Here is a 23,361-nt window from a genome sequence, read left to right as displayed (position 1 = left end):
CGTACAAATACCACCCTAATGACCAGGAGAACCGACTCTCAGGCAGGCCCCAGAAGAACCGGTCATTCTGGATCGCAGACAATCTCCCGCAGATACCAGAAAAGGCGTTGACGAGATCAGATTGGTACGTCAGACGCCGCTGCATGTAGTTGGCCACCAGTCTACCGTAGAGGCGCGAGTAGTCGTATGGATCAAGAGTTCTGTCGGGGAATCTAGCGCTTACAGCTGCGTCAAAGATCTCCAGATTGGTGCTGGTGGTTTGCTCGAGTGCAACTTCCTCCAGCCACACGGCACCTTCGCATTTCCAATACACCTGGAATTGGGTGAAGATTAGGCAGCGGCCTGAGAAAAGGAGCTCCTGCATGGTCCATGCTCTTTCTGCCCATGTTGACGTGTTTATCATGCTCCCAGTTGTTGTACCGTTGTAAACGAGCGTGTAGAAGTGGCGGCCGTCCGGAAGGCGAAGAATTTCTTGCGTCTGCTGGCGGTGCGTCGGGGACACTCCTGGCAGACCAGCGTCGGCGTCGGCTCCAGTAGCAGCAACGATAGTGAACAAGGCCTTTGCATATATTTGGTCCATTTTGGCTATTTGCGTTTGCTGCATCATCAGACTGTCCTGAATAATACAGAGCGCGTCGACCCACAAGTACTTTTCTCCCATATTTTCAACCAGAGACATCGCATCGCGAATAGTTGTCGGAAGATCCGATTTACAAAGGGAGTCTGGCGTGCGGAGAAAAGTAGAGTTCGCGCATGTGTGCTTGAGCATTTCTACTTTGCCCCAGACATAGCTTAGTGCTACATAACGGCAATTTGGGGGTGTGCTTGCGATACATCGATGTTCAATGTCGATCACAAACATGGGCATAAAGCCCGTTTCCCAACCAGGTGTGCTTGAGCTGTGCGGACATCTGCCAACATGTTTCCGTTCACAAGTATCGAGCCACTTCTTTGGTAGGTTCAAGTCCATGAGGGAGAGTACTCGACGTCCATGGATGGCCGATGCTTTGACTGGTTGCGTGCTGTCGGGCGGATCACAACTAGCCTGGAGCTGAAAAAGCTGTCGCACACCTTGCGTATGCGAAGCATGCTTCTCGAGCTCCCAAGGGAGAGGAGCCCATAGGAGGGTTGCGTCAGGGTGGAACTGGACCCAAGCTGTCGTGGTATGTGTATGAGGCCCATCGCGAGTAAACTCGGTTCGATCGCTCGAAATGCAGTAGTCTATCTCGCATAGAAGCTTACACCGGCCGACCTGGTCCAAGGAATCTTGTCCAAGGTGCTTAGCTATCAATGCGCAGAAGCTACACTTTCCCGCACGGTTGATGATATCCTCGATAGTCCCCAAGTCTTTATCGTGGTAAGATGTAAGCCGTTCTTGGTCACGCGGCTTCTTGCAGAATTGTACGGGTGGAGCGATATTGTCGAAATCGATTTCGGTACAGACTTCGCATAATGAAGGGTCTGAACAGCCTTGTTTAAGAGAGTCCATGACTATCTGTAGTACTCTGAGGCTAGACTGGGTGTCTAGAAAGAGGTGGGATAAGTTTCAAGGGTTCTGGCAAGCGAGCCACCCAGGTAAACAATTCCTTCCACCCCACCTAACCATTATCAGTTGATCATTCACACCACTGACACATGCTATATCTATATCAGTTACTACAGTCTCTCATCGCAGGTTGAGATAAGCGAGATCCTACTCCTCTCTTAGAGAAATTCCCTTTTTACTAGGAATGGGATTATTGTATGGCGGCACGCTGAGCCGAACAAGAATCGAGGTGGCCCTGAGATGAAAGGGGGCTGAACGTTCAGAGAGTAGTAAAAAAAAAGAGAGAAAGAAAAATTCATGGCGCTTATACCCCAAGACTACCTGTTGAGCTATCGCCCATTTGTGGAGGCACTTTAAGTAGAAGAAATAAGAACCTCGTGGGACTTCAATACGCCATATATGCCCACAAGTGCACGAAGAGTCGATGCCCATACCAAGACCGACTACGCAAACCCAAAGCTCCACCAATTGTGCATAGCCTTGGAGATGAATCGAACCATATGGATTCATCCGACAACCATCTTGCTTATTCATTCGCATCACTACGCTACATCTTCCTCTTCTCCACCCAGTATAACCTCCAGACCTTCTCGCCGCCTTCTTCAACATCCCTCCCAATAACAGGCGTGAACAATTTCATCGGCTCCACTCCTCCATGCGCCACGGTATACTCACCAGCCTTTATGGTCCAACGAGAGCCGCTCTTCATAGAGTACCTCAGCTCAGTCATCTTCAAATTTAGTTGATCTTTGTCTAGCCAGCGACCCACTATATCTCCTTCCCAGGGCTCGGTCGGTGGGAAGGGATCGGTGCCGACTGCGCGGGTCAGCGTGATCAAGAAATACACGTATTGTGTAGGGTTCGATGCCGGTTCGGGAGGTTGCGTTGAAGATGTCATGTTCAAGCTAAAGATGGGCTGGTGTGAGAAGGCTGCTGATAGAGGTATACAGAAGGTAAAGGCTGGTAAGTGATATAGTGTTCGTGCGAGTTGTTTGTCAGGCAGCATGACCTATGAACCTAGTCACGAGAAGTGTAGCCTGGACCCCTCAAGCACGGTCTACTGACGTTCCTAGTGGACTTTTGACGAGAGTCACTCGCTCGAAGAGGCTTTTATTTGCGGCACATGGCCAATGTGTGTCTCCGCTCTCCTCATGTATGGTCCATGGTTAGGAAGAAGTATACGTACTGAAGAGGCATTGGGGAATCGGCTTTCACAATTCAAACTTCAACAATAAGAAAACGAACTCTACGCAGCTACGGAGGCCCGTCGTTATGTATCGAAATCAAATCCCTAACCGCTACCAATACGCTTAATAAAGCTTTCCAATGCCGCAATTCAACAAGGAGCAGCAAAATATTCTACCATTCCCTGTAATGGACCTCCCGAACCCACCACAGCGTCCATTGATGATTATACCAATGGACAATACCAGTCGTCGAATCTGAGTCCCAATCTTCATATTCTTCGGCCACCGTATTAGTCTCGGTTATCCGCTGAGTACGGTGTCCTATCTTTCCCGTCGCATCTGCTTCTTTGTCTAAAAGAGCTAATCTAGCTCCAATGAACGTATCGAAGATTTCGATAGCATTGCCTTTCCAGGGGCCTTTGGGGACGATTCTGAGTGGCCAGGCAGAGGAGACAGTCTTCATCAGGACGTATCGGCTCTTCGGAGGGCGTGGTCCTTTGGATGGCGCTGGCGCTGGTCCGCTGGGGGTGATGAGGGAAAGTAGCGATTTCGTGGAACTCTCCATTGGGTTGGATTATCGAATTTTGGGATGAATTCTTTCCAAGGAATGTAGACTTCATATACGCTGCATGTTTGCTTCTAGGTGTCAACGGGTATGACCGCGTGCCACTACATACTACTCCCCGGAAACCTACTCGAATGTTGTAAAGGTGGATCGTGGACACCTGATTGGGGAATCACTTTCGTTCCTGGAGATGTGATCAAAGCCGCGTGGTGAGATTCGCTACAAAAGAAGGTGGCTGCAACTAGAAAAAGCAATCTCTCACTCTCCGTTCCAATTTCCCAATCAGTCCATTCCCCTCACCCCTGCGTATAAGCCGCCTTCTCCACCCAATACAATCTCTTCACATTCTTATCATTTACCCTATCCTTCCCCACCACTATGTTGAACTCCCACATTGGCTCACCACCGCCAACCAATTTGTACTCACCATGATCAATGGACAGAAACGCACCATTAGGCGTGCCATCTTCGGAACCTGCCTTTACATCAAGCTTTCTCATGTCGTCCCTAAGCCGCCACATCTTGAGCCTGAGAAAGTCCGACGAGCTGAGGTTGTATTTCCAGACGCCTTCTGGTTGGCCTTGCCATGGCTCGGTAATGGCCGGTGGGAAGGGAGTCGTGTCGATGGGGCGGGTGAGAGTCATGAGAACGAAGGCGTAGGACGTGTCGGTGGATGACATAGTGAAAGGAATCATCTTTTCAGCGGGGGAATAGTTAGAATCCAACTCTGATTTCCATCTGGAATTCCTGGGCTTCATAATATGCTTTCGAAATGTTTGTCTTTTGCTTTGCATATTGGAACAGGTGACTAGAGCCCGTTTGTTGCTTGACAATCGTTAGCTGACCTCTAGCTGCTCGCAAGCAAGCCTGTCTACTCTAGCATAAGAAGCGCGGTGTAATGTGAATTTACTATACTTTTCCTCCAACTTTCAATATACAACAAAATGACGACGACCTCGACCTCGACCTCGACCTCCCTGCCGCCAAAACTCCACATCTTCATGCAATCTCAATACGCTACCAAAGATGAGATGCCAGAGACGTATGAATACCTACAGGGTCGACCCACCCTTTTCTTTGTCACCGAAGCCGCAGCGACAAAACATCTGATAGCGAAAAGAGAAGAAGTGAGGAAGGAGTACAAAGTGCAGAATATACATGACACGGGCCAGCAACGTGATTCTCACCCGGCGGCCTTTTCGTATTGGGATTACGATCAGGGGTTTGGCCTGGCGTTCTGGGTGGAAATGGATGTTGGTAAAGATGAAGAAGAGAAAGAGACTGAGGGGATGCTTGATTTGACGCTAGAGTCGTTGATGGAAACTCGCGGTGACGATGAAACGGGGATGGGGACGGAGACGTAGTCAAGATGGGATGTACGAAGTGATAGGGATGGTAAACGCTTTCGCTGCTGTTTGGAAAAGCTATACTCTATTTAGACATTCATGTTTTATCTGCTTATGGCTTGATCCTGAACCATTGGTTGAATGTTCCCGAAGGATCATAGTACTTTTTCAGTATCTTCAACTTCGGGAGGCTTGATCCGTAAATAGCCTCCGAAGTTTCATCACCGTGCGCGAAGTTGGCGTAGCTATCATGCTTGTCAGCTTCAAGACTCGAATCGATGTGCAGTAGGATAGATGAGCTTACGTTGGATCATTCGTTGGCGTCTTAGATCGAGTCCACAGAGCCCTGACACTCTGTCCAAACTTCTCAGCCTCGGCGTCTAGGCTTGCATCAGTGTACCATGGGATGACAATGGCCTGTGCAAATGCATCACGGCGTAGAGCTTCGTTCATAGCGGCCGAGCCCACGGGTGCTGAAATGGCCTTGGTCAAGTTGTAGCGTTCGACGAGCACAGCAGTGTTTGGTCCCTTGGCTTGGAATCCCTTGTACAATTCCCAGATCTCGGGCCACTTTTGTGCCGACATGGTCTTGATGGTTGAGCTGTACGCCGGCTTGCGATCTCCCCGGGTGCAGAAGCCGATGTTGGCATCGTTCCAGTGGTCGTACGTAGTGATAGCGCTGGTCTGTAGGACGGGTCCAAGTGCATAGAAGGGTGCGAAGGCCTTGCGACCAGTCTCTTCCGTACCTTTCCGCAAGAAGCCTGTGATAAGGATCGATGGCTGGTTGAGTGGTGGTCCGGAGCTTGTCAATACCATGTAGATGCGTTGTTCTGGCTTCAAGGGGAGGTCCTCGACCGCTTGCGCGAGTTGAGTGAGCTTGTCTGGTGTGAAGAATAGGTTGTTGATCCACGCAGTACGGTCTTCGGGTGTGGCAGGGAGGGCGTTGACTGTTGCTGAGATCACAACACCGAAGTTTGGTCCAGCACCACGGAGTGCCCAGAAGAGATCAGGATTCTCCGATTTTGATGCGGTGACGATCTCTCCGGTCGAGAGGACTACACGTAGCGAGATGATATTGTCGACTCCGAAGCCAACTTCACCCATGAGGTTTCCTGCATAGGTATTAGTCTTATACACCTCGAGACACTAGAGCATTCCGCACCATAGCCACCACCTAGCAGAGCTCCAAGGGCGCCGACACAGTTGCAGTTGCCTGTTATAACTAATGCACCAGCTGCATTTGCTGCTGCAATGGTGTCGCCAATGCTCGCTCCGCCGCCGATCGTTGCTGTCTTCTTATCCGCACCGACTGTAACCTTGTTGAGACCAGCCAAGTCGATGAGAACTCCGAACTTGCTCAGGCTGAAAGTTTTGGCCCATCCGATACCACCATTCTGCGCGAGGAACGGCACGCCGAACTTTGTGCAGTATTTGACCTAATCGCATGTTGTGAGCTACGGTCGTCTCGTCCCAATACGATTCTTGGAACAACATACTATCAGGGCGACATCCCTTTCTGTTTGCACCTTAACAACCACGGCAGGGAGAGGTGCATAGTAGGTGCTCCATCTTGCCCGGAGCTCAACGGTCACTGAGGATGGCGATGATACCAAACTCTTCAGATCTTGCGCGACATTGGTTTGCCTGACAACTAGAGCAGATACCGCCGAGACGAACGTGATGAAGGACAAGACCCTCATGGTGTGCACTGGTGAAGGGAGAGATTGGCGGTACCCGGAGCAATGGACAGCAGCTCAAGGGAGATTTAATTGCATCGATGCAGCTCGCGTAAGGTGCAGCGACCCTGGACCGCGGAAGTGGAAGAAGGGGATTACGACTCGTGAAAAGCGCTCTAGAACACGCCTCTCCAACCGAGCAAACTATCCGCCGGAGCATTCTTATCCTGGTGTAGTTCTTGCATTGTGGAGGAGGCCTGGGAGGCCTGATCGAGATGTAGTGTCCGACCATAGCTTCGGCATGGGGCGTGTGCCGTCTTTAGTAACACCCCACTGCGGGCGCTCTGGCGGCTCCCTACGAGCCGTCGGCACACGGGCGGTCACCCCACGCAGTCTATACCTTGGTACGTAAGAAAGACCGTCGAGATCGCTTAACTTCGACACTCGAAGTATCGCCTTGGATTAGTTTGCGTCATTCGCTTCTTGAGAAATCATCGCGTCATGTTGGAAGACGTATTCTCGGCTTGGAATGAGGAAGTGCGCCGCAATTTCATTCACGCACGATGTACCAGGATACAGGCTTAGCGGCTCCAATAGATTGAGAAAACCAGATTGGCGGGCTTTGCACGGCTGCTTGCTGCCCAGGTGATCCCTTCATCATATTCTACGCTATCATGCATTGAACGGTCAAACTGATAGCCTTGGGTAGGACCGATACGAGTAACCTGATTCCCTAGCGTCGTGCGTAAGCCGTGAGTCTCGACATGACGAAGCTTTGCAACTCTACAAGCGAGGTGAAGTGTTCCAGACCCTTCCCACGCAGGAGCAAGTTATCCCAATGTCTGATGAATCGTAGTAGCCTTCAGTATTCCTCCTCCCGAATGCGAGAATTGGTCCTCGGGAGGCGTCTGGGGCGGATGCTCGATGCGCGTGAGCTCCATCTCGTCAAGCTCCTTGTATGGCGTACGGACTAAGCTGCCCCCGAAACTGCTGTTCTTCGTCCCGTTCATGCCTGATGATCCGTATCCATAGCCTGTGCCTGTCTTCGACACTTGTCTAGGATAGAAGTATAACCATATCGGCCGCAGGGTTGGCAGGCACGCGCAGACAATCCCTAGGGAAAGCTCGATGTTTGTCCAAAAGAAGACAGGAGCTGTGTAATAGATGACGTCGTCGGGATGCTTGATGTACAGGCCGGCGATGGAATAGGTGGCTACGACACGAGTAATACTCACGGCACACACACTGTTTCGTTAGTAATGTCATACGCATCGAGGTATTCGGGTTCTATCAAACTTACGCAGTACCCAATGTGAACATTGCAATCACAGCCAGCTTCTTCTTGGCCTCCATTTTCACGTTCAGAACTACTGGAATGGGAAGTATAAGAATCGCAATATCCGCGATAACGTCAGTGTACTAGGAACATGGTCAGCGATGATCTCACGCCGCGAGGAAACAGACCGAAGATTCTATCAGATATGTAACGCATGCGCAAAGTGTTCAGATATGAAGAGCGTTGACTCACTAGTAAGGCTAAGAACATAGGCACCGTCTTAACACATTTGTTACCATAATATGGTTCGATGAAGACCGTGATCGGGTAGCAGGTGAAGAGATGCGAGATCGAGAAGCTGACTGTCCAGCCGATCACGTACGCAAGCGCACAGTAGACGACGATCTGAAATTTTCGCACAGCGAAAATGTTCTTGTATAGGACTAAGATGGACGATTTGACCAGCCCGAGTCCTATGATGGATATCATGTTGAGAGCAAATTTTGTCTGGGGACTGTTAGCGTCACGATCAATCCCTCGAGATTATACTACTCACTTGCTCGAAGAAGATCAGTCCTGGATCATCCATGATCGGCTGGCCATTGGCGTCTAGAGGTTGGTGCGAACCCAAATAGCCATGTATCGCCGCTGTCTATGATGTTGGTAGCTATCCTTCAAGAGCTCCAAAGGGACTTACTAGCTATTTGCAATACACAGCATGTCATAGACACAGCCTACTCTCTGTTATTATCCGTACTTACATACAACTATTCGAATCTACTCTCGATCACTTACGAGCGCGGCGATCGTCAGATAGTCATCCCAGCCGATGCGCTTGATCAACCTCTTCGCCCATAGGCGGAGACATACAAATACCAAGGGAAGAATGAGGAAGGCGACGCCCAAGCCGATCATCATACTCTTGGTATAGTTGTGATTCATCGTAGCTGTGACTTTGCAGCACCGTTGAATAGAAAGATACAAAAAAGCCGTTATGCGGTTGACACATCAATCCCAACGGCTAAAGATTGCAGATCAAAGAGATATAAATCCTATCAAGGTGCTTCGAAGACAGACCCAATCTCCTGGGCCCAAGGAGAAGTTCGGGCACGCTCAAACAGTGCGTCGTGTCGGAGAATTGGTTGCAGCTGCCGTATCTTGCTCCTTGTTCCTGGCAGTACCTGCATTGACCATACAGATGCAGCATATGTCTCTTCGCTTGCATTCAACGTAGCCCCGTCCCGGCACAGAGGGTGAGACACTTGGAAGTTGTCGAGGCCAATAGACAAGTCTAGTACAGGCTGGTGGCACAAAGCCGTTGCAATGGACCCATGCCGCTCTTGCCGCATCTATTGGTATCCCTATATTCTTTGCTTTTTCGGCCCAGGATGATAGCTCGAGGCAAAAGCAAGTTCCCTTAAACATGCTCATTATTGCATTAGCGAGCTCGAAAGCATGGCAGAATAAGGCCGCAGAAGATGGCAGCGCGTTTGCCGCTTGAATTTGCCTCGGGCTACCTGCAAATAAAGAGCGCCATCTCCTTGAAAGTGGGCTCATGGAGCAGGATCTCCCACTGGGGAGGCAGTCCGACGGACCTTGGCAATGGCACGGAAAGGACCCCCGTCGACGGGATCCCACGCTAATATATCCCCAAACAACTGACCCCAGTCTCGGGTGCCGAGCGTGTCTAGTGTGCCGTACTAATGCACGTGCACTTGACGGCATAGCGGGCCATGTCACCACTGAGCCGCGTCTCATGCAGTCGAGACCTGTCCAATCCAACATCCGCAACGACGCCGAATTAGGCTCTTGCTTACCGCACTCGATCTCCTAGATTGGATGTCATCTGATCGTTCAAGCTTTTTGTTGATCGACAGCGGAACGATTGCGATGCACGAGGACCTCCTGTTCGTTGTCATACGTAAAAGAAGTCTTTCAAGAGTTTGTAGGCATCTCCAGTCTCTACATGGGTCGGAAACCGAGCGGCCTGGCATTGTCAGCGCATTTTGATTGGGGGGTCGGAGACAAGCTGCTACAGTAGTAGGCTTCCTATATCCAGGGATTTTCCTGGTTTGGTTCTGGACAATTTCATCAGCACATGTCCGTTTCCGCGAACTGCGACAGGGCAGCCTCTACGCCCGGAATGTCCCCTTTGAGTTACCCAAACCTCGCTTCTTTCGATGCCATCTCTTTCTTTCCGCCCTCGTCCCCCCACCCCGTTCTAGACTAAAAACCCTAGCAGGATTCTCGCCTGATCATGACAAGACCTTTTATCCGGGTAGCATACCGCTCCTTCTACAAGCTTAAACCCCGTAGAGAAGCTTGATGCCACCCTGATGCTGTCTCGGATCTATGGTAGAAGTCACTTCTTATCATCCGACAACACCGCGACTCAGCAAACGACCTCGATCCCGGTCTGCTTCCACAATGATCATTTTTTCCATCACGTTCTGCACTACGCGTTGGTATTTGGCTGGCATGACGTGAGTCACCTACCGCCGCCATCTGTAATCGGCGAGAAGTGCCAATACTGCTCTAGTTGGCGCCTGAACCGGAGACAAGATAGCCGGCTGTTAGAGCTTGACCCTCACGTAGCCCACATCAGAGTGAAAAGAAACAACAGTTGCCTCTATAGTTGGGCTTGATGCTACCAGAGTCAGCCGAGTATTGACAAATCTGGCAGATGCAACTTGTAACTTCTCTTGTGAACTCAAAAGTGAAACCCACTTACATAGATCTATTTCGAATGCCTTCGGCGTGTAATACGCAAATTGACTAGTAGTTTCATCCTCCAAATCTCCGACTGACCAAAGCGTTCACCAAGATTGGGAACATCGGCCCGATGTAGATTCGCGTCTCCCGCACGAAAAGGGCGGGGGAACACGATCGTGAACTGTAAGCAGCGTTCCTGCATCAGCGGCGGCTGCATCGAATTGTCGGGTCTTTGCTGCTGTGAAGACGACCTTGGCTTTTGCGGAAGTCTGCCCGTCTAGCAGCTAGAGATCGCCAGCGTAATAATTGCTTGAGGTAGTAATCGATTCTAATGCAAGATGCATGGACGATGATGAAGACTATGCGAGGTATCTGGCATAACCGTGTCTTCTTTTTGATACGAATGAGAAGGCGTAGCTTGCCGTGAGGCTTCTCGGTATAAAGTTAGGGAAATTATCAATGGGCTCCTTACCATAAGACTGAGCATAGTTTTCGCCCACGTCCACTGCAAATTCATGTCATCAAAGTGATATTCGGTTTAGAGCAGTATGGCCTGGGCCTTCCGATCGTGCAATGCGCAAATGAGGAATCAAGTTCGTGATGGCGGTGGAGGAATTAGGCCGCCACGTGGCCCATCTGCGGTCGGACCACTTTTGAGGGGGCTTAGCTTACTAAGAAGAAGAATACTGCGCTCTAGATCGAAGCTCAAACAGCAATTTGTATCCATTTAGGTTCGGTGTAACCATACAATGGCCTCAGACAGAGATAAAATTGCGTCGTACGTACAATACAGGTAACATCAGAGCACACAACACTAACAGCTCATCCAGTCTGAAGGAGCAAGTCGAGCAGTTGATAACCCGAACCGCAAAAGCAGAGTGTCTTCTGATAGCCACTCAATTTTATACCAGATCTTTCCCCCGAGAGATACGCGATTTGGTGTACCGTTATGTTGTCATAACAGATGTTTATATGACCAGAATAGGGCCCAATGGTCTATACGAGCAGCCACATTATCATGCCATGGATCCGGCGTTTGTTGGGGAAGACATGGCGAAAGAGATAGCGGAGGTGTACTATTCCAAGAGCAATTTCTACTTCGTGGAAAACACATTGATACCAGATCTCATCAAGGGCGACCCCTTCGACATCGGTATCAAACCTTTCCAGCATATCCGGCGTTTGAACATTACATTTAGCCTAAGGGACATCCCGCAGTCAAAGGAATTGCAAATCCTCGAGCTGTTCGAGATATTCAGCCAACTGCTTCCCTTGCTTCAGATATCAAGATTAGAGCTACTCCGTGTGCAGTTTATCGTGGAAACGGATTTTCGAAAACCATATAGTATCGATGACGAATGCCTCATGCTCAACTTTTTGGAGACAATCAGAATCCCTATGTATATGCTGCTATGGCAGGAAAGCAAAGTTTCCCTTCGGCAATTCGATTTTGGCAGTCGTGAGGTGCCAAGTCGATGGCTTACATGCTATGAGGAGGGCGGACATTTGACTACTCGACATGAAACCCACACATTTGACACCAACTTCTTCCAGGGGACAGATGAGATTGTATTCAAGGTTTGTTCCCTACAACCCAATCTGTATTATTATGCTCACGCGTTGTTTAGACACTGGAAGAACTCGGTGACTTCGACCTTGCGAGAAATTACGTGTTTGTTGATGATGATGGAACTGGTGATGATCAGACTGAGGCGGAGGCCGTTGCAGAAGAACGACTACGTCGACTTCTTCGAACGAGATGGGGCAAGGAGCACGCACTAGAATTCAACGATCCTATCCCTCCTCCTCAACCTGGGGAGCCTGGTTGGTATTCCGATGATGATCAATCCTATGGTTACTCAGATCACAATATGGACTGGGACACAGAGAATGAAGAAGACATGATTGGGGATGGCGACGAAGACCCCCACTGATAGCCAGCAAGACTATGCATATCGGGACTGGCGAACGACAGACCAAAGAAGCGTGTCGAGGCTCCCTTTGTTTACAGATTAGAAAAATCCTCGGATGTCAGAGTTCAAGCAGTCGTTGTATAACTTCCCTCAAATGCAGTGTTCGTGAGGGTTGATATAAGCGCTTTCGGGCAAGTACCAGCAGCTTCAGTGTACGTGTGGCAAGGGGCATCAGACTTCAATATAACATAGGCACCACCTCAAAATTACATATCCGTCGTTTGGTTCTAATAACGATAGCACGCCTCGCACGGCGAGCCCGCTGAAAAGAATATCTAACGAATTTGATGTATCTAGAATGCGCTCTTTCTCAATCATCAGTTCACTTTTCAGCAGGCACAATGAATAAGCTGAGTCTTGAGAGATCAAGACCCAGTGCTAACTGTATATGCACCAGAACGTGTTACAATTAGAAGAAAGGGTGTATATATTAAACTGCCACATCAAAGCTTATAGCTCCCAGCACCCTTCCTCGCCACGTCCTTGACATCCTTACCCTCCACATCAGTAATCACGCCCTTCCTTCCAATAACCTGCACGCCGCCCTTCTTCAGGTCAGCGAGGACTTGCTTCTTCTCCTGCTTCTTCTTCTCTTTCCTCTCCACGCCCACGCTCTTCGGCGCATTGACACCTGCTTTCCTGGCCCTTTCCTTCGCCCGCCTACGCCTGCTCAACTTCTCCTCTCGGCTCATCTCTTCGCGAGCCAGTGGCATGCCGCTCTTAGTAACGACCTCAGTCTTATTCTTCTCCTCACCGGGTTTGTACAACTCTTGTGGTGCCAGCATACTGGCTCCAGCGACGTCGCCGCCGGCAGTGGGGCGCGCGTCTTCCATTTCGATGGCTGGTGCGTCGACACGGATCTCAAGGTTCGGTGCTGCGGGCTTGGGCTTGAAGTGTGATGAGCTCAACGAGTCAAGTTTAGCGGATAGAGTTTTCCACAGGGCTGAGATCTCGTTGTGTTCTTTCTTCAGTTTCTCGTCTTTGGCTTCGACGAAGTTGGGATCCGTTTCGCGCAGGTGCTCTTCTTCGTATATCTCCGCAAGACCTTTGCTGGACTTGGTGTCGTCGAGTTCAAAGCGACCTCTTCGGACTTTGGGTCCTGTGGCAAGATCATCTGGACGACGGCGGTGCACTTCGTCGAATTCGCCAGCGAGAATGCGCCGTTTGATTAATGCTTCAATGTCCTCAGACACTTCGGCTGTGACGATGGGAACTGGCTTGCCCGCTCGCTCAAAGTCTAGGTTCTCCTCAAGTAGCGAGTTAAGCGGCCGATCAGCTGCGCGCGCTTCACCAGAGACCTGCCATTCGCGTTTTGCGACGTTGGCGGCTTCCAGCTTCCTGATCTCCTCCGCGATCTTAGCCTGTCTCCTTTCATGCGTAGACCGTCGTGATTTTGGGTCTGAGGGATCTACGTCTGAGAGGTCGCCCGTGCTTTCTATATCGTCGTCATCCTCGAAAAGATCGCGATGCACTCGAGCCATAGTGCCCTCCATATCCGCCTCTTTCTCAGCCTCGGCTACCTCTTGCTTCTCGGGGAAGTTGTGAGGATTTGGCCGCCCTCGCTTCTTCTTGTTCTTGCCTACTTTCTGTGCTGGTGGTGCGAAGAAATCTGTATACATGACATTGTTGGCATTCGTGCCATCGTCCAAGCCATCAAGATCGCCGTCTCCGAATGCGTCGTCGTCGTCGCTATCGCCTTCGGGTGCATTGAGATCGACATTGCCGAACGTTGGACCGCCCTCATCAGACTCGTCGGCTGAAAAGTCCTCTACTCCGCCCTGTGCTTTGCCCTTGCCTGCCATAGGGTCTGTGGCCCAATCTACCTCGTCATCTTCGCTTTCCGCAGCTTCGCCTCGTTGGTCTTGCTGTTCTAAGAAATCGGTCTGTTTGTTGAAGTCGTCGATAGAGAAAAAGCCATCGTTGAGACCGTTGGGGTCGGGTATGTAAGTTTCGGCGGGCTCGTCATCGGCTTCTTGGTCGGAGAAAATGTCCTCTTCTTCGTCTCCCATTTCAAGATCTTCATCTCCAGACTGTGCACCTTCCGATGGTTCTGCATCCTCGTCATCATCCACTCCGTCGTACTCCCAATCGACACCCTCTTCGCCCACGCTCGAATCGGTGTGGTATTGTTCCTCTGCCTCAAGGTCTTCGTCGTCATCGACACTGTCAAGGACCGCGACCGGCCCACCCTCTTCGGGTAGCGAGAGCTCAATTTCTTCCGCAGTTGCCTCAACGATTTTTCGCGTCTGTTCAAAGACCTGGTTCACACCAAAGCCTTCCAGATGCACCTTCTTCAGGTGCAGAACTCTGGTGTCGTCGCCATATCCTCCCCGCTTCCGCTTCCTGCGCACATCTTGTAGGCGCTGAGCTTGCGACTCACTAACGGCGGCGGCGACTGGATCGAGGAATCGTTTTGCGGCGGCAAGAAAGGAAGAATTCAAATGTGTCGTCGGCTGTAAAAATGCGAGAGGGCTTGCTAGTAATGCCGTTGACGAATTCCCAGAGGCAGGCTGGAGCTCCATTGGCGGCGGTTGTGTAGAACCTATCGAGAGAGTGCGCGATGAAATGGAAGTGTCGGGTGAGAAAGAAGGTGGCGCCATGCTCTTCTAGTGCGCAAGGCTGAGTAGCTTGGGCGGAGGAGGAAGTCAAGATCGCTTTGCAAGTCGACTTTGGTGTCAACGAGAACTTTTTTGGTGGAGTTCATCGGCCAAGAGTTCGTGGCCCGTGTTGGCGTGCATTAGCGCAACGTGGGCCATTGACCAGTTGGACCATCACGCTGAACACATCATGGCTTCACAATTTGAGCTTGAAAACTGCCTGACAGATTTCTCAAGATACTTTGAGATAGCCTTAATCTATTTTCTGGGGTATTTTCCTGTACATTTCTTCACTAAACATTCACACGTAAGCAGTTATTCGAACACTTAAACGGATTAAGCCTCATCAAAGCCAACTCAGAAATCTGATCACCATTATATCAACTCTTTGACCCGTGTTCCGAGACATACGTATTACTTTTGTCCCGTCTGCGGTTCTCCCAGCCAAGGTTTGACACTCCATCATCTCTCTGAATATACACACGGACGGCATCCCAATACTTCCAGATTACTACGGCACAGAACACCAAATGGAATACGACGGCCCCCAAAACAATCCAAGGCGCGATATGTCTTATGAAAAACATTAGCTCAGGTTTTACATCCGGCATCTGCGGTAGATGAAGCCCAGTCGAGCCCCACCCGGACCAACACGAACAGCGATTCATTATCCCCCATTGCACAACGATGATGATGGCGATGTTGCTCAAGGCACATAAAGTGTCTTTCCAGAAGATAACCCAGAAGAGCCTCCGGTTTAGATACCTCTCGCAAATGATCTCAATAACAGAGCTTAGCAGCCAGATGGCAAGTCTACCAACATCGTCAGCAGGCATGTTCAGTGGGAGTATGGGGTTACTAACACCATGGCCTCGGGAATATGCCGGCAATTGAAACCTTTTGGCGAAACGAGATACGACAACAGAGCTGATATGAAGAAGCTACTGCTGACAAGAATGGTGCCGATCGCAGCGTAAGCGAACAAGACACTGGATTTTGGCCAGTCCTCTTTCCATTTCGTTGGCCTCCAAGAGTACGTTCCTCCATGTACCGCGCGATCTATCGATTTTCTACACCATGTTGTCTCTATTCGCTCTTGAATCGATGGTCGTCGAGCGCGCCCACCCAGAAAAGCCGAGATATGATATTCGAACGCATGGAGTATCCGCGGAACAGCGTCTTCAGTTTGGGAAGCGCCAATGACCGAGGCTATAACGACGGCCGACGTGACCCACAAGAACAAGGCTGATATGGCAATACTTTGAGCCTCGACATTCACCCAATTCGTAGGGTTTGGCTCAGACGATGCTGCCTTTACGAGCGATATGACCCAGCCGCCAATGAAGAAGAGTTCCGCAATCACTACTGGGAGCGTACGCGTCTGTCGATCGGCTGCTAATGAGCCTGCTGTTTCTTCATATATGTGCCTGATCTCGCTGTCAAAGCTCGGCTTCCCTCTCATCTCGCGACTGCACCGAATGGTCAGCGGACATGAAAATATCAGTGCGGCCGAGGGAAACCTACTACGTTGTGCAGAAGTTTTCGATCTTTGCAGAGGCACCACACTCATCATATGATGCCATGATGATCGCCAAACCCTTCCATGTGCGATGATACCCAGGATGAGTACAGTCCACCCCAGTATGAACACACAGCTCCTTCGCACGCTCCACGCGAGTTTGGCACACGGCCAAGGTCAACAGCATGCTCGCTACCGAGTCAATCGGATCACCCAGTAAATGCAACATGACGCCAGTTTCGACACTGGGTCCCAGGGGCGGTCTTGGAAACTGCGAGATGAGCTGCAGTAATGGCAGCTTCCAGACGGCTATCCTCGTCCATATGTCAGAAATCGGATACGGGGTCCATCCTGACCAGATGGAGGTGCTGGTCCTCGTCATCTTCCTGCATACCGCAGCGGTCAACATGCGCGTTCCACTGGAGAAGATGTCGCTTTCGGGCGCACAGGTGTGGTTAAGGTACAGGTATACATTGTATAGTTCAGCAAAGTCGAATCCTTTGGTGTGGTTGGTGGTGGACGAGAGCGTGCAGGCCATGACTAGAGACGGCAAGACCAGATTGACGGCGACCGCAAGGCATCAAATGGATGCTATATATTCCACATCTTAAACGCTGTAGCAGCCACATTTCTAGCCGCCTTGATAACGACCTATACGAAACTCACTTGCACACCGCGCGGTGAACAAGGCTACCAATGGCACGCGCGCTGCAGTTGCTCATAGACAGCCACATGCAGCTGAACGCACTTCAAAAACGCCACTAGTTAAGCCACAGATATCCTTCGATATACAGTTCCCATTGCCAATACGAATGTGGCATATAGGCGTAATGGCCAACGAGGCTGAGCATTCGTGCTCTGATAAGAGCCAGCAAATCACAGCTCAGCATTGCCAGCCTCATGTGGCTTCGCACCCCCTCTTCACCGCACGTAGCTACAAGCGATATTGATATAAAAATAATGGGTGGGGTACTATGATGCAATTCGCTCTTTACTCTTACTCTAACATGTAAACTCTACGTCTAATGTCTAAACCCTAGACTCTAACTCTTGTAACAACCGGTGTATATCTATATATATTTACAATTTACTCTTCTCCACCCTCTTGAACAAGACACTGCTCTCCGGATACGGGTCGACAGTGATGTTGTTAAGAGGATTCAGCTCGCTGGCTCGGTAGAACATGTCTTCGTAGACCTTGCCGTCCTCGCGGCCCAGACTGCTATCGAGGACCCAGTCGTCAAAGCCCCAGGCATCCACCAGGCGGACGGCATGCGGCCTGATGTCCTTGAGCAGCTTCATGACCGTGTTGGTGCGCGCGAGCGAGATCTGGTGCTTGGAGCAGGCGCCTGAGGCGTAGAACTCGGAGCTTTCCTGCTCGAGCGTGTGCAGGGCGAAGAGGCGGAATAGCTTGGTGAGAACGTCCAGAGTCGTTGCGTCGACTTTGCCCTCCTTTTCAATAGTTTTCAGAGCTGACAGGTTGGTCTTTACGACCATGTATTGTGCGTGTGCCTTGCTCAGGCGATAGAAGTCGACGAGGAGGTCGTTCCATGGCTTCTTCTGCTCGTCGCGGTGCTTGGAGGCTTCGAACGTGAGGAAGGAGACGCGCCATGCGAAGGCGGCGACGAGTTCAGTATCGGAGCCGATGATGTCAAAGGCACAACCGATGTTGCGTCGGTTGTGGAAGTCGGTGAGGATGGTGGTGGTATCGTTGGTAGGCTTCTCGCCATTCAGGACCGAGCGGGCAGACTTGAGGAGCTAGACGACGTGAGTTGATTGCGGTCGGAGAGAGAGAGGGGAGAGACTTACATATCGTGCGACTTGTTGTGTGAGCATGTAGTTGTCGCCCTCCCAAGTGGTGGTGGGGAGGTAGTCTGCGTACCAAGGTCCAATGCCACTATGCCGCGTCAGTCATGCATGAACACGGAGTGCTTGATGTTATTACCTGAAGCTTGAATATCCGTGACCTCCGCAGGCGCGTCGGCAAACCTCAAGACCCTCAGCTGCAATGGAGCTGCTGAGTGACTTCAAGGCGCAAGAGGAAGCATGCAGATCTGCCAGCATATCGCTGCCCGACTGCACCTCTTCTGGTCCTGCTCCTCGCTTGCTAGGGTCCTTGTTGGCATTGCCCTGGGCAATCTTCTTTTGGTTCTCCTGGTACATGTCCATCATCGACTTGCCGGTGAAATGGAGAGCGAAAGTGGCAGCTAGAAGGGGAAGTAGTCGAATCTGTACCATGGTGTAGTTAAGGACAGGCGTCTCAGCCTCGCCAGCCGGAGCATCGCGATCTTGGAATTGACGACGCACGGCACAGTAGCGTGTTGCGATAGTTACACCCCGGGCCAGCACGCTGCCCGCTTGCATAACGATAGTCGAGCGAACCCAGGTGAGTGTGCCGTACACGAGAGATGGCGAGCCGCGGCGGCCAAACTTGTTCGTTGAAGGGTCTACAAACGTGTAGCGGGCCAAATGACTGATGTGTGGTACCTTGACATGGTTGAACAACAGGAAGCCGTTGTCCATGGTATTGTAGCCGAATTTTGGACCGATGTCTCCGATGTGAATGTTCTCGAGCGGCTCATGTGTCTTCAAATCACGGATCTGAACGCAGAATGGTGCAGGACCGTATGATTTGCCGGCGATGATGAGCTGGGCCATGACGACGGCATAGTTGGCTGTGCGACCCAAGGAGCCAATCCACCATTTGCTGGCGGTCAGATGCGGCGAGTGGATGGTGAAGGTTTTATCCTCAGCATTCCAAGTAGCGGTGGTTTCGAGTCCACGGACGTTGGAGCCGTGGCCAAGCTCGGTCTGAGCATAGCAACCGATGATCTTGTAGTCGTTGGCCTGCGTGAGCCACTTTTCTTGTTGCTCGGGCGTGGCTTGGCCTTCAAGAGTGACCTGGAAGATTAGCATTCCACCTGGGAGATGTTGTAGCCAAGACATACTTTGAACATGGAATCATGGAGGCCGTATGGACCAGGCTCGCCAATGAGATCTGCAGCCGTTCGGAACTCCTCCAAGGACCAGTTGTGCTGCTTCTTCAAGATTCTCAGTCTCTTCTCTCTTGCAAGCGCCCTCTCGAAACGGTCTGTCCTGCCCATGAAGTAGTTCTGGGACTTGTCAAAGACCTTTTCAGCCTTGAGGATGTCGAGAAGCTTTTGCTTCATGACAATGACATCTTTGGTATGGAGGAGCTCCTGCAGCGCGTGTACAGGCACAGCGGAGTTTGCGCGCTCTGCCTTGAGCAACTCGTGGCCTTGGACGCCCGAAGGCTTCAATTGCTTGACCCAGTCCGGCGTAGGTGTCATTTTGGGTCTGAAAAGAGGATTGGAATGATGGGTGATGGAGAGATGTTTGAGAGAGGTGAAACTAAGTATCCATTACGACACATGCCTCGGCTGCCGATGGCGCTCGAGACGGCCAAACGCGCTAGTCAAAGTTCCGAGGTCGACCGCGACGACGCCCATTTGCTGTCGAGAACGGAGCGCGCGGCAGGGCCAAGACTGGGGCAGCATAGTGCTGGTGAGGTGGGCATGTGACTGATGAATGAGATTAGATTTCTCCAGATGTTGCTCCGAACCGACCAGGGATCAGCTGAGAACTGATTGATGGCAGGGCACTTTCCACCTGAGATGGGTGTACGACGAGGGTGAAGATTATAAAAAGAGCGTATATAACAAAGGCGTAGATAATATTAGTCGGAGCAGCCTCATGATTCGAATCGGCTTCAGGTAGAAAGTCACTTTGTATCGACAATCTGATTGTTGTGTGAGGGTAATGAAGATTGCCAAGCACAAGCCTACTTCTGGAGAAGATATCCAGCATGTGAAGAGAGACCCAGGCCGAGCACCATCGAGTAGCCTGTGATTACCTACTAGTAGAGTAAGGCCGTGACACTGGGTAAAATACTCCTCGAAGGAAGCCCAGAAGTAGTACATTACACGTGACTGGTGATAGTCGAGTTCCACGGAAACTTCGAAGCAGATGGCCACACCTAGACCCTGCAGATATTGGCATTTCCAAGCAATTGCGCCCCCCGGAGACGAGACGACAATTGGAGTGTGTGCAAGGGACTGGCGAGGAGAAAAAGCCAGAGGACTACTTGCAGAGCTAAAAAGAAGCAGGCGGCCGGTGAGCACCAGTGCCTGTTTGGAGTGTAGGCTATCGGGGCTGTGACGACGCAAAGGCTCTGGCACGCGAGCTCTTGCAGTCGGTGCCCGCGGTGCAGCGAGGGGCTCGCCCTTGTAGCCGCCTGCTGCCTCGGAAACCACCATGCGTGGGAACTACTGTACAACTATACCCAGGTTGCATCTCCCTCTCTCCTGGGCGCGTAACGTCACAAGGCAGCCATGGCGGAAGCCAACGCCGAGTGGGGGACAATTATGGCAGAGAATGCGCCGTCCGTCCTCGCTGTCTTGCACCGGTGCGGCCTCGAACCTAGCTCCCAGCCAATGCGGACTAGCGCCTGGTGGGCTGCCTCGCCGCTGTCAATCAGTGTGCAAGATTGAAAGCGTCACCTTTGCTCACAACACCACGCCGGCCTGTTTACTCGCCGCGAGCCAAGCACGCAATTCTTCTGCCCATCCCTTGACCTCTCTCCCTACACAGAACTTTTTCCTCGACGAACTTGTTCGCTGCCCGCCTCGCCACTGCGACCAGTTCTAATCCCAAATACCCCACACAACACCATCGTGCCGTCTCGCAAATACATGCTCAAGAGGAGAAGCGCGCCCCACCTCACACTTCCCAATATCCTCTCCCACACGTCCTCGTAGGAACCCGGAATCATGGGCCAAACCCTCTCCGAGCCCGTCGTCGACAAGGTATTTGCCCTCCATGCCGTTCCCCACCCCGCACTGTGCGCCCCGTCTGTCCTATGCCTGCAGACGGCCATGACGGCGACGCGCAAAAATAAATATTCCTGGTCTACAGAGCAGAGTACTGACATTGGTGTCCCCGGCAGCATTCGGAAAATGGCCAAGGCGAGTCCCTCATCTTCGGCGTGTCGTCGATGCAGGGCTGGCGCATCAGCATGGAAGACGCACACGCTACCGTACTCGACCTCACAGCCGAAGACGGCAAGCCCACCCCCGCAGACAAGCGATTAGCTTTCTTCGGTGTATACGACGGCCACGGCGGTGACAAGGTAGCGATATACACGGGCGAGAAGCTTCATCAAATCGTCACAAAACAAGAGGCCTTCAAAGAGGGAGACCTCAAGAAGGCTCTGCAAGACGGGTTCCTGGCAACAGACAGGGCCATCCTGAGCGGTACGCCCCCCTGATGCCTTATCCGATGCTGGTTGACAAAATGGGGCTGACTCACCGGAATAGATCCAAAGTATGAAGAGGAAGTCTCGGGATGCACTGCCTCCGTCGGCATCATATCAAAGGACAAGATCTACGTGGTATGTTGATTCGCTTTATAAGCCAGGCAAACAAAGTCGCTTACAGCCACAGGCCAACGCGGGTGACTCGCGCTCCGTCCTAGGAGTCAAGGGCAGGGCAAAGCCGCTTTCATTTGACCACAAGCCGCAGAACGAAGGTGAGACGAGGCCCCCCAGCATAATCCGACTTGGCTGACATTGCACAGCTGAAAAGGCACGCATTCAAGCCGCAGGTGGCTTTGTCGACTTTGGCCGTGTGAACGGCAACCTTGCCCTATCGCGCGCGATAGGCGACTTCGAGTTCAAGAAGAGCGCCGATCTTCCTCCCGAGCAGCAAATAGTCACCGCATTCCCAGATGTGGAAATACACGACATCAACCAGGACGACGAGTTCTTAGTCGTTGCCTGCGATGGTAAGACAGATCCTCACCTCCCAGTGGCTACTCATGCTAACCTCGACTGCAGGTATCTGGGACTGCCAGTCGTCGCAAGCTGTCATCGAATTCGTTAGGCGCGGAATTGTTGCGAAGCAGGACCTCTCTTCTATTTGTGAGAACATGATGGACAACTGCCTGGCGTCGAACAGTGACACGGGAGGCGTTGGTTGCGACAACATGACCATGGTCATTATTGGTCTTCTGCAGGGACGGACAAAGGATCAATGGTACGAGGACATTGCAAAGAGGGTTGCCAATGGAGAGGGTCCATGTGCGCCGCCAGAGTACGGCAAGTCAGAGAATCCAGCCTCTCCCGCCTCAGAAGGCGAATAGTTCAGTTCTAATATATTAGTGTAGCGGAGTTCCGCGGCCCTGGCGTTCACCATCGCATTGACGATAGTCCTGATGACATCGACATGGATCTTGACCACCGATTCCGGCCAAACAGCGGACTCGGCGGTCGCGTCATTCTTCTGGGTGACGGTACCGAGATTTCGTCTGACGCGCACGAGGCCGACATGTTCGACAATGCTGATGAAGACAAGGACCTCGAGTCGCAAGTCAACAAGTACAACAAGGAAGCCCAAGTGACCGAATCCCCGTCCTCTGTACAGACTGAAAAGTCCGATGCCCCTGAGCCAGCCTCAAAAGCGCCCCAGGCCGACAAGAAGCCCGAAGCGAGTAAAGCGCAGACAAGTGAGAAGTAGCTTGCCCTCCTTTGATCTGGTCGCACCATGCTTCGTCTACAACACCAGGCTTGGCGTTCGAGAAGCACGCGGTGCGAGTAATGTCTTTCATATGAAGTTTGCAAGCAGTGGGTTTGTTGGTTTCCATCAGCAGGATCAAGCTATGGGTGGTCATGGAAACGAGCCTCAAGGAACGATAGCGGGCAGCGTCACGAAATGATACCTGGCGTCGAAATACACCGTCGCCCTCCTCCATTACCTATATATCTCTTTGTTCACAATATTCTTCTCTAAACAACTTGAGCTGTTATAGCAGCTGTTTTGCGTTTTGGCTTCTATGTGATCTTTCTCCATGATGTATCACAATTATCAAGTGTCTAGTTGAGCAAGCAGACTCTTCATGACGTGTCGCCGACTGCTAGTTTTGTTAGGTTGAATACACATTCAAGCGT

General features: G+C 51.4%; 12 protein-coding genes across 12 annotated transcripts; 3 read left to right on the top strand and 9 right to left on the bottom strand.

Annotated features, from left to right (window-relative positions):
* Positions 1-532: 532 nt before the first annotated feature.
* On the bottom strand, positions 533-862 carry K460DRAFT_275176 (uncharacterized protein; the record flags this gene model as incomplete). Its single annotated transcript, XM_040928017.1, has 1 exon — positions 533-862. A coding segment is annotated over one exon (330 nt), but the record flags the coding sequence as incomplete, so codon positions are not given.
* A 1,231-nt stretch (positions 863-2,093) lies between these two features.
* K460DRAFT_399893 (uncharacterized protein) lies at positions 2,094-2,444 on the bottom strand (the record flags this gene model as incomplete). Its single annotated transcript, XM_040936270.1, has 1 exon — positions 2,094-2,444. One exon carries the CDS (start codon positions 2,442-2,444, stop codon positions 2,094-2,096), a length of 351 nt encoding a protein of 116 aa, XP_040792344.1.
* Positions 2,445-3,594: 1,150 nt separating this feature from the next.
* Positions 3,595-3,978, bottom strand: K460DRAFT_399891 (uncharacterized protein; the record flags this gene model as incomplete). Its single annotated transcript, XM_040936269.1, has 1 exon — positions 3,595-3,978. The coding sequence occupies one exon, from the start codon at positions 3,976-3,978 to the stop codon at positions 3,595-3,597; it is 384 nt and encodes a 127-aa protein (XP_040792343.1).
* Positions 3,979-4,092: 114 nt separating this feature from the next.
* K460DRAFT_3531 (uncharacterized protein) lies at positions 4,093-4,911 on the top strand. Its single transcript, XM_040931693.1, has one exon. It carries the CDS (start codon positions 4,243-4,245, stop codon positions 4,660-4,662), a length of 420 nt encoding a protein of 139 aa, XP_040792342.1. The 5' UTR covers positions 4,093-4,242; the 3' UTR covers positions 4,663-4,911.
* K460DRAFT_360635 (FAD binding domain-containing protein) lies at positions 4,685-6,701 on the bottom strand. The gene is made up of 4 exons (XM_040932310.1): positions 6,141-6,701; positions 5,807-6,080; positions 4,949-5,756; positions 4,685-4,889 (listed from the first exon to the last, which is right to left on the bottom strand). The coding sequence occupies exons 1-4, from the start codon at positions 6,342-6,344 to the stop codon at positions 4,757-4,759; spliced, it is 1,419 nt and encodes a 472-aa protein (XP_040792341.1). The 5' UTR covers positions 6,345-6,701; the 3' UTR covers positions 4,685-4,756.
* A 46-nt stretch (positions 6,702-6,747) lies between these two features.
* Positions 6,748-8,623, bottom strand: K460DRAFT_3527 (uncharacterized protein). The gene is made up of 6 exons (XM_040931669.1): positions 8,392-8,623; positions 8,294-8,330; positions 8,153-8,244; positions 7,849-8,103; positions 7,621-7,739; positions 6,748-7,565 (listed from the first exon to the last, which is right to left on the bottom strand). Exons 1-6 carry the CDS (start codon positions 8,536-8,538, stop codon positions 7,151-7,153), a joined length of 1,065 nt encoding a protein of 354 aa, XP_040792340.1. The 5' UTR covers positions 8,539-8,623; the 3' UTR covers positions 6,748-7,150.
* On the bottom strand, positions 8,501-9,681 carry K460DRAFT_3556 (uncharacterized protein). The gene is made up of 2 exons (XM_040931891.1): positions 9,633-9,681; positions 8,501-9,583 (listed from the first exon to the last, which is right to left on the bottom strand). Exon 2 carries the CDS (start codon positions 9,379-9,381, stop codon positions 8,710-8,712), a length of 672 nt encoding a protein of 223 aa, XP_040792339.1. The 5' UTR covers positions 9,382-9,583; positions 9,633-9,681; the 3' UTR covers positions 8,501-8,709.
* A 1,348-nt stretch (positions 9,682-11,029) lies between these two features.
* K460DRAFT_411598 (uncharacterized protein) lies at positions 11,030-12,554 on the top strand. The gene is made up of 3 exons (XM_040937482.1): positions 11,030-11,086; positions 11,139-11,886; positions 11,937-12,554. The coding sequence occupies exons 1-3, from the start codon at positions 11,058-11,060 to the stop codon at positions 12,240-12,242; spliced, it is 1,083 nt and encodes a 360-aa protein (XP_040792338.1). The 5' UTR covers positions 11,030-11,057; the 3' UTR covers positions 12,243-12,554.
* A 67-nt stretch (positions 12,555-12,621) lies between these two features.
* Positions 12,622-14,942, bottom strand: K460DRAFT_360630 (U3 small nucleolar ribonucleoprotein-like protein Mpp10). The gene has a single exon (XM_040932309.1). It carries the CDS (start codon positions 14,879-14,881, stop codon positions 12,725-12,727), a length of 2,157 nt encoding a protein of 718 aa, XP_040792337.1. The 5' UTR covers positions 14,882-14,942; the 3' UTR covers positions 12,622-12,724.
* Positions 14,943-15,220: 278 nt separating this feature from the next.
* K460DRAFT_360626 (uncharacterized protein) lies at positions 15,221-16,948 on the bottom strand. The gene is made up of 3 exons (XM_040932308.1): positions 16,403-16,948; positions 15,742-16,347; positions 15,221-15,691 (listed from the first exon to the last, which is right to left on the bottom strand). Exons 1-3 carry the CDS (start codon positions 16,933-16,935, stop codon positions 15,259-15,261), a joined length of 1,572 nt encoding a protein of 523 aa, XP_040792336.1. The 5' UTR covers positions 16,936-16,948; the 3' UTR covers positions 15,221-15,258.
* Positions 16,949-17,346: 398 nt separating this feature from the next.
* On the bottom strand, positions 17,347-19,765 carry K460DRAFT_360624 (acyl-coenzyme A oxidase 1). The gene is made up of 4 exons (XM_040932307.1): positions 19,346-19,765; positions 18,343-19,298; positions 18,207-18,294; positions 17,347-18,155 (listed from the first exon to the last, which is right to left on the bottom strand). The coding sequence occupies exons 1-4, from the start codon at positions 19,706-19,708 to the stop codon at positions 17,478-17,480; spliced, it is 2,085 nt and encodes a 694-aa protein (XP_040792335.1). The 5' UTR covers positions 19,709-19,765; the 3' UTR covers positions 17,347-17,477.
* A 1,234-nt stretch (positions 19,766-20,999) lies between these two features.
* On the top strand, positions 21,000-23,188 carry K460DRAFT_360622 (protein phosphatase-like protein 2c). The gene is made up of 7 exons (XM_040932306.1): positions 21,000-21,223; positions 21,364-21,670; positions 21,734-21,807; positions 21,860-21,944; positions 21,993-22,199; positions 22,252-22,512; positions 22,581-23,188. The coding sequence occupies exons 1-7, from the start codon at positions 21,188-21,190 to the stop codon at positions 22,928-22,930; spliced, it is 1,320 nt and encodes a 439-aa protein (XP_040792334.1). The 5' UTR covers positions 21,000-21,187; the 3' UTR covers positions 22,931-23,188.
* The last annotated feature ends 173 nt before the right edge of the window (positions 23,189-23,361 follow it).

Source organism: Cucurbitaria berberidis (assembly GCF_010015615.1).
Source record: "Cucurbitaria berberidis CBS 394.84 unplaced genomic scaffold K460scaffold_1, whole genome shotgun sequence".
In the NCBI taxonomy this organism is placed as follows: Eukaryota; Fungi; Ascomycota; class Dothideomycetes; order Pleosporales; family Cucurbitariaceae; genus Cucurbitaria; species Cucurbitaria berberidis.
The sequence above is the reverse complement of the archived record's forward strand: the minus strand, read 5'-3'. Positions and strand labels throughout refer to the sequence as shown.

What these genes read in the sequence shown, in the direction of transcription:
- K460DRAFT_3531 (XM_040931693.1), top strand. Translation starts at nt 4,243, where the DNA reads ATGACGACGACCTCGACCTCGACCTCGACCTCCCTGCCGCCAAAACTC.
- K460DRAFT_360635 (XM_040932310.1), bottom strand. Translation starts at nt 6,344, where the DNA reads ATGAGGGTCTTGTCCTTCATCACGTTCGTCTCGGCGGTATCTGCTCTA. An exon ending in TCTGCTAGGTGGTGGCTATG is followed by an intron (nt 5,757 to 5,806) that starts GTGCGGAATGCT and finishes ATACCTATGCAG; the next exon opens with GAAACCTCATGGGTGAAGTT. An exon ending in ACGCCAACGAATGATCCAAC is followed by an intron (nt 4,890 to 4,948) that starts GTAAGCTCATCT and finishes CAAGCATGATAG; the next exon opens with CTACGCCAACTTCGCGCACG.
- K460DRAFT_3527 (XM_040931669.1), bottom strand. Translation starts at nt 8,538, where the DNA reads ATGAATCACAACTATACCAAGAGTATGATGATCGGCTTGGGCGTCGCC. An exon ending in GACTGATCTTCTTCGAGCAA is followed by an intron (nt 8,104 to 8,152) that starts GTGAGTAGTATA and finishes AACAGTCCCCAG; the next exon opens with ACAAAATTTGCTCTCAACAT. An exon ending in CTATGTTCTTAGCCTTACTA is followed by an intron (nt 7,740 to 7,848) that starts GTGAGTCAACGC and finishes CCATGTTCCTAG; the next exon opens with TACACTGACGTTATCGCGGA.
- K460DRAFT_3556 (XM_040931891.1), bottom strand. Translation starts at nt 9,381, where the DNA reads ATGTTGGATTGGACAGGTCTCGACTGCATGAGACGCGGCTCAGTGGTG.
- K460DRAFT_411598 (XM_040937482.1), top strand. Translation starts at nt 11,058, where the DNA reads ATGGCCTCAGACAGAGATAAAATTGCGTC. An exon ending in GACAGAGATAAAATTGCGTC is followed by an intron (nt 11,087 to 11,138) that starts GTACGTACAATA and finishes CAGCTCATCCAG; the next exon opens with TCTGAAGGAGCAAGTCGAGC. An exon ending in CAGATGAGATTGTATTCAAG is followed by an intron (nt 11,887 to 11,936) that starts GTTTGTTCCCTA and finishes CGCGTTGTTTAG; the next exon opens with ACACTGGAAGAACTCGGTGA.
- K460DRAFT_360630 (XM_040932309.1), bottom strand. Translation starts at nt 14,881, where the DNA reads ATGGCGCCACCTTCTTTCTCACCCGACACTTCCATTTCATCGCGCACT.
- K460DRAFT_360626 (XM_040932308.1), bottom strand. Translation starts at nt 16,935, where the DNA reads ATGGCCTGCACGCTCTCGTCCACCACCAACCACACCAAAGGATTCGAC. An exon ending in GAAAACTTCTGCACAACGTA is followed by an intron (nt 16,348 to 16,402) that starts GTAGGTTTCCCT and finishes CATTCGGTGCAG; the next exon opens with TCGCGAGATGAGAGGGAAGC. An exon ending in CATATTCCCGAGGCCATGGT is followed by an intron (nt 15,692 to 15,741) that starts GTTAGTAACCCC and finishes CGATGTTGGTAG; the next exon opens with ACTTGCCATCTGGCTGCTAA.
- K460DRAFT_360624 (XM_040932307.1), bottom strand. Translation starts at nt 19,708, where the DNA reads ATGACACCTACGCCGGACTGGGTCAAGCAATTGAAGCCTTCGGGCGTC. An exon ending in TCCATGATTCCATGTTCAAA is followed by an intron (nt 19,299 to 19,345) that starts GTATGTCTTGGC and finishes CTAATCTTCCAG; the next exon opens with GTCACTCTTGAAGGCCAAGC. An exon ending in CACAACAAGTCGCACGATAT is followed by an intron (nt 18,156 to 18,206) that starts GTAAGTCTCTCC and finishes CACGTCGTCTAG; the next exon opens with CTCCTCAAGTCTGCCCGCTC.
- K460DRAFT_360622 (XM_040932306.1), top strand. Translation starts at nt 21,188, where the DNA reads ATGGGCCAAACCCTCTCCGAGCCCGTCGTCGACAAG. An exon ending in CTTAGTCGTTGCCTGCGATG is followed by an intron (nt 22,200 to 22,251) that starts GTAAGACAGATC and finishes CCTCGACTGCAG; the next exon opens with GTATCTGGGACTGCCAGTCG. An exon ending in ATGTGCGCCGCCAGAGTACG is followed by an intron (nt 22,513 to 22,580) that starts GCAAGTCAGAGA and finishes ATATTAGTGTAG; the next exon opens with CGGAGTTCCGCGGCCCTGGC.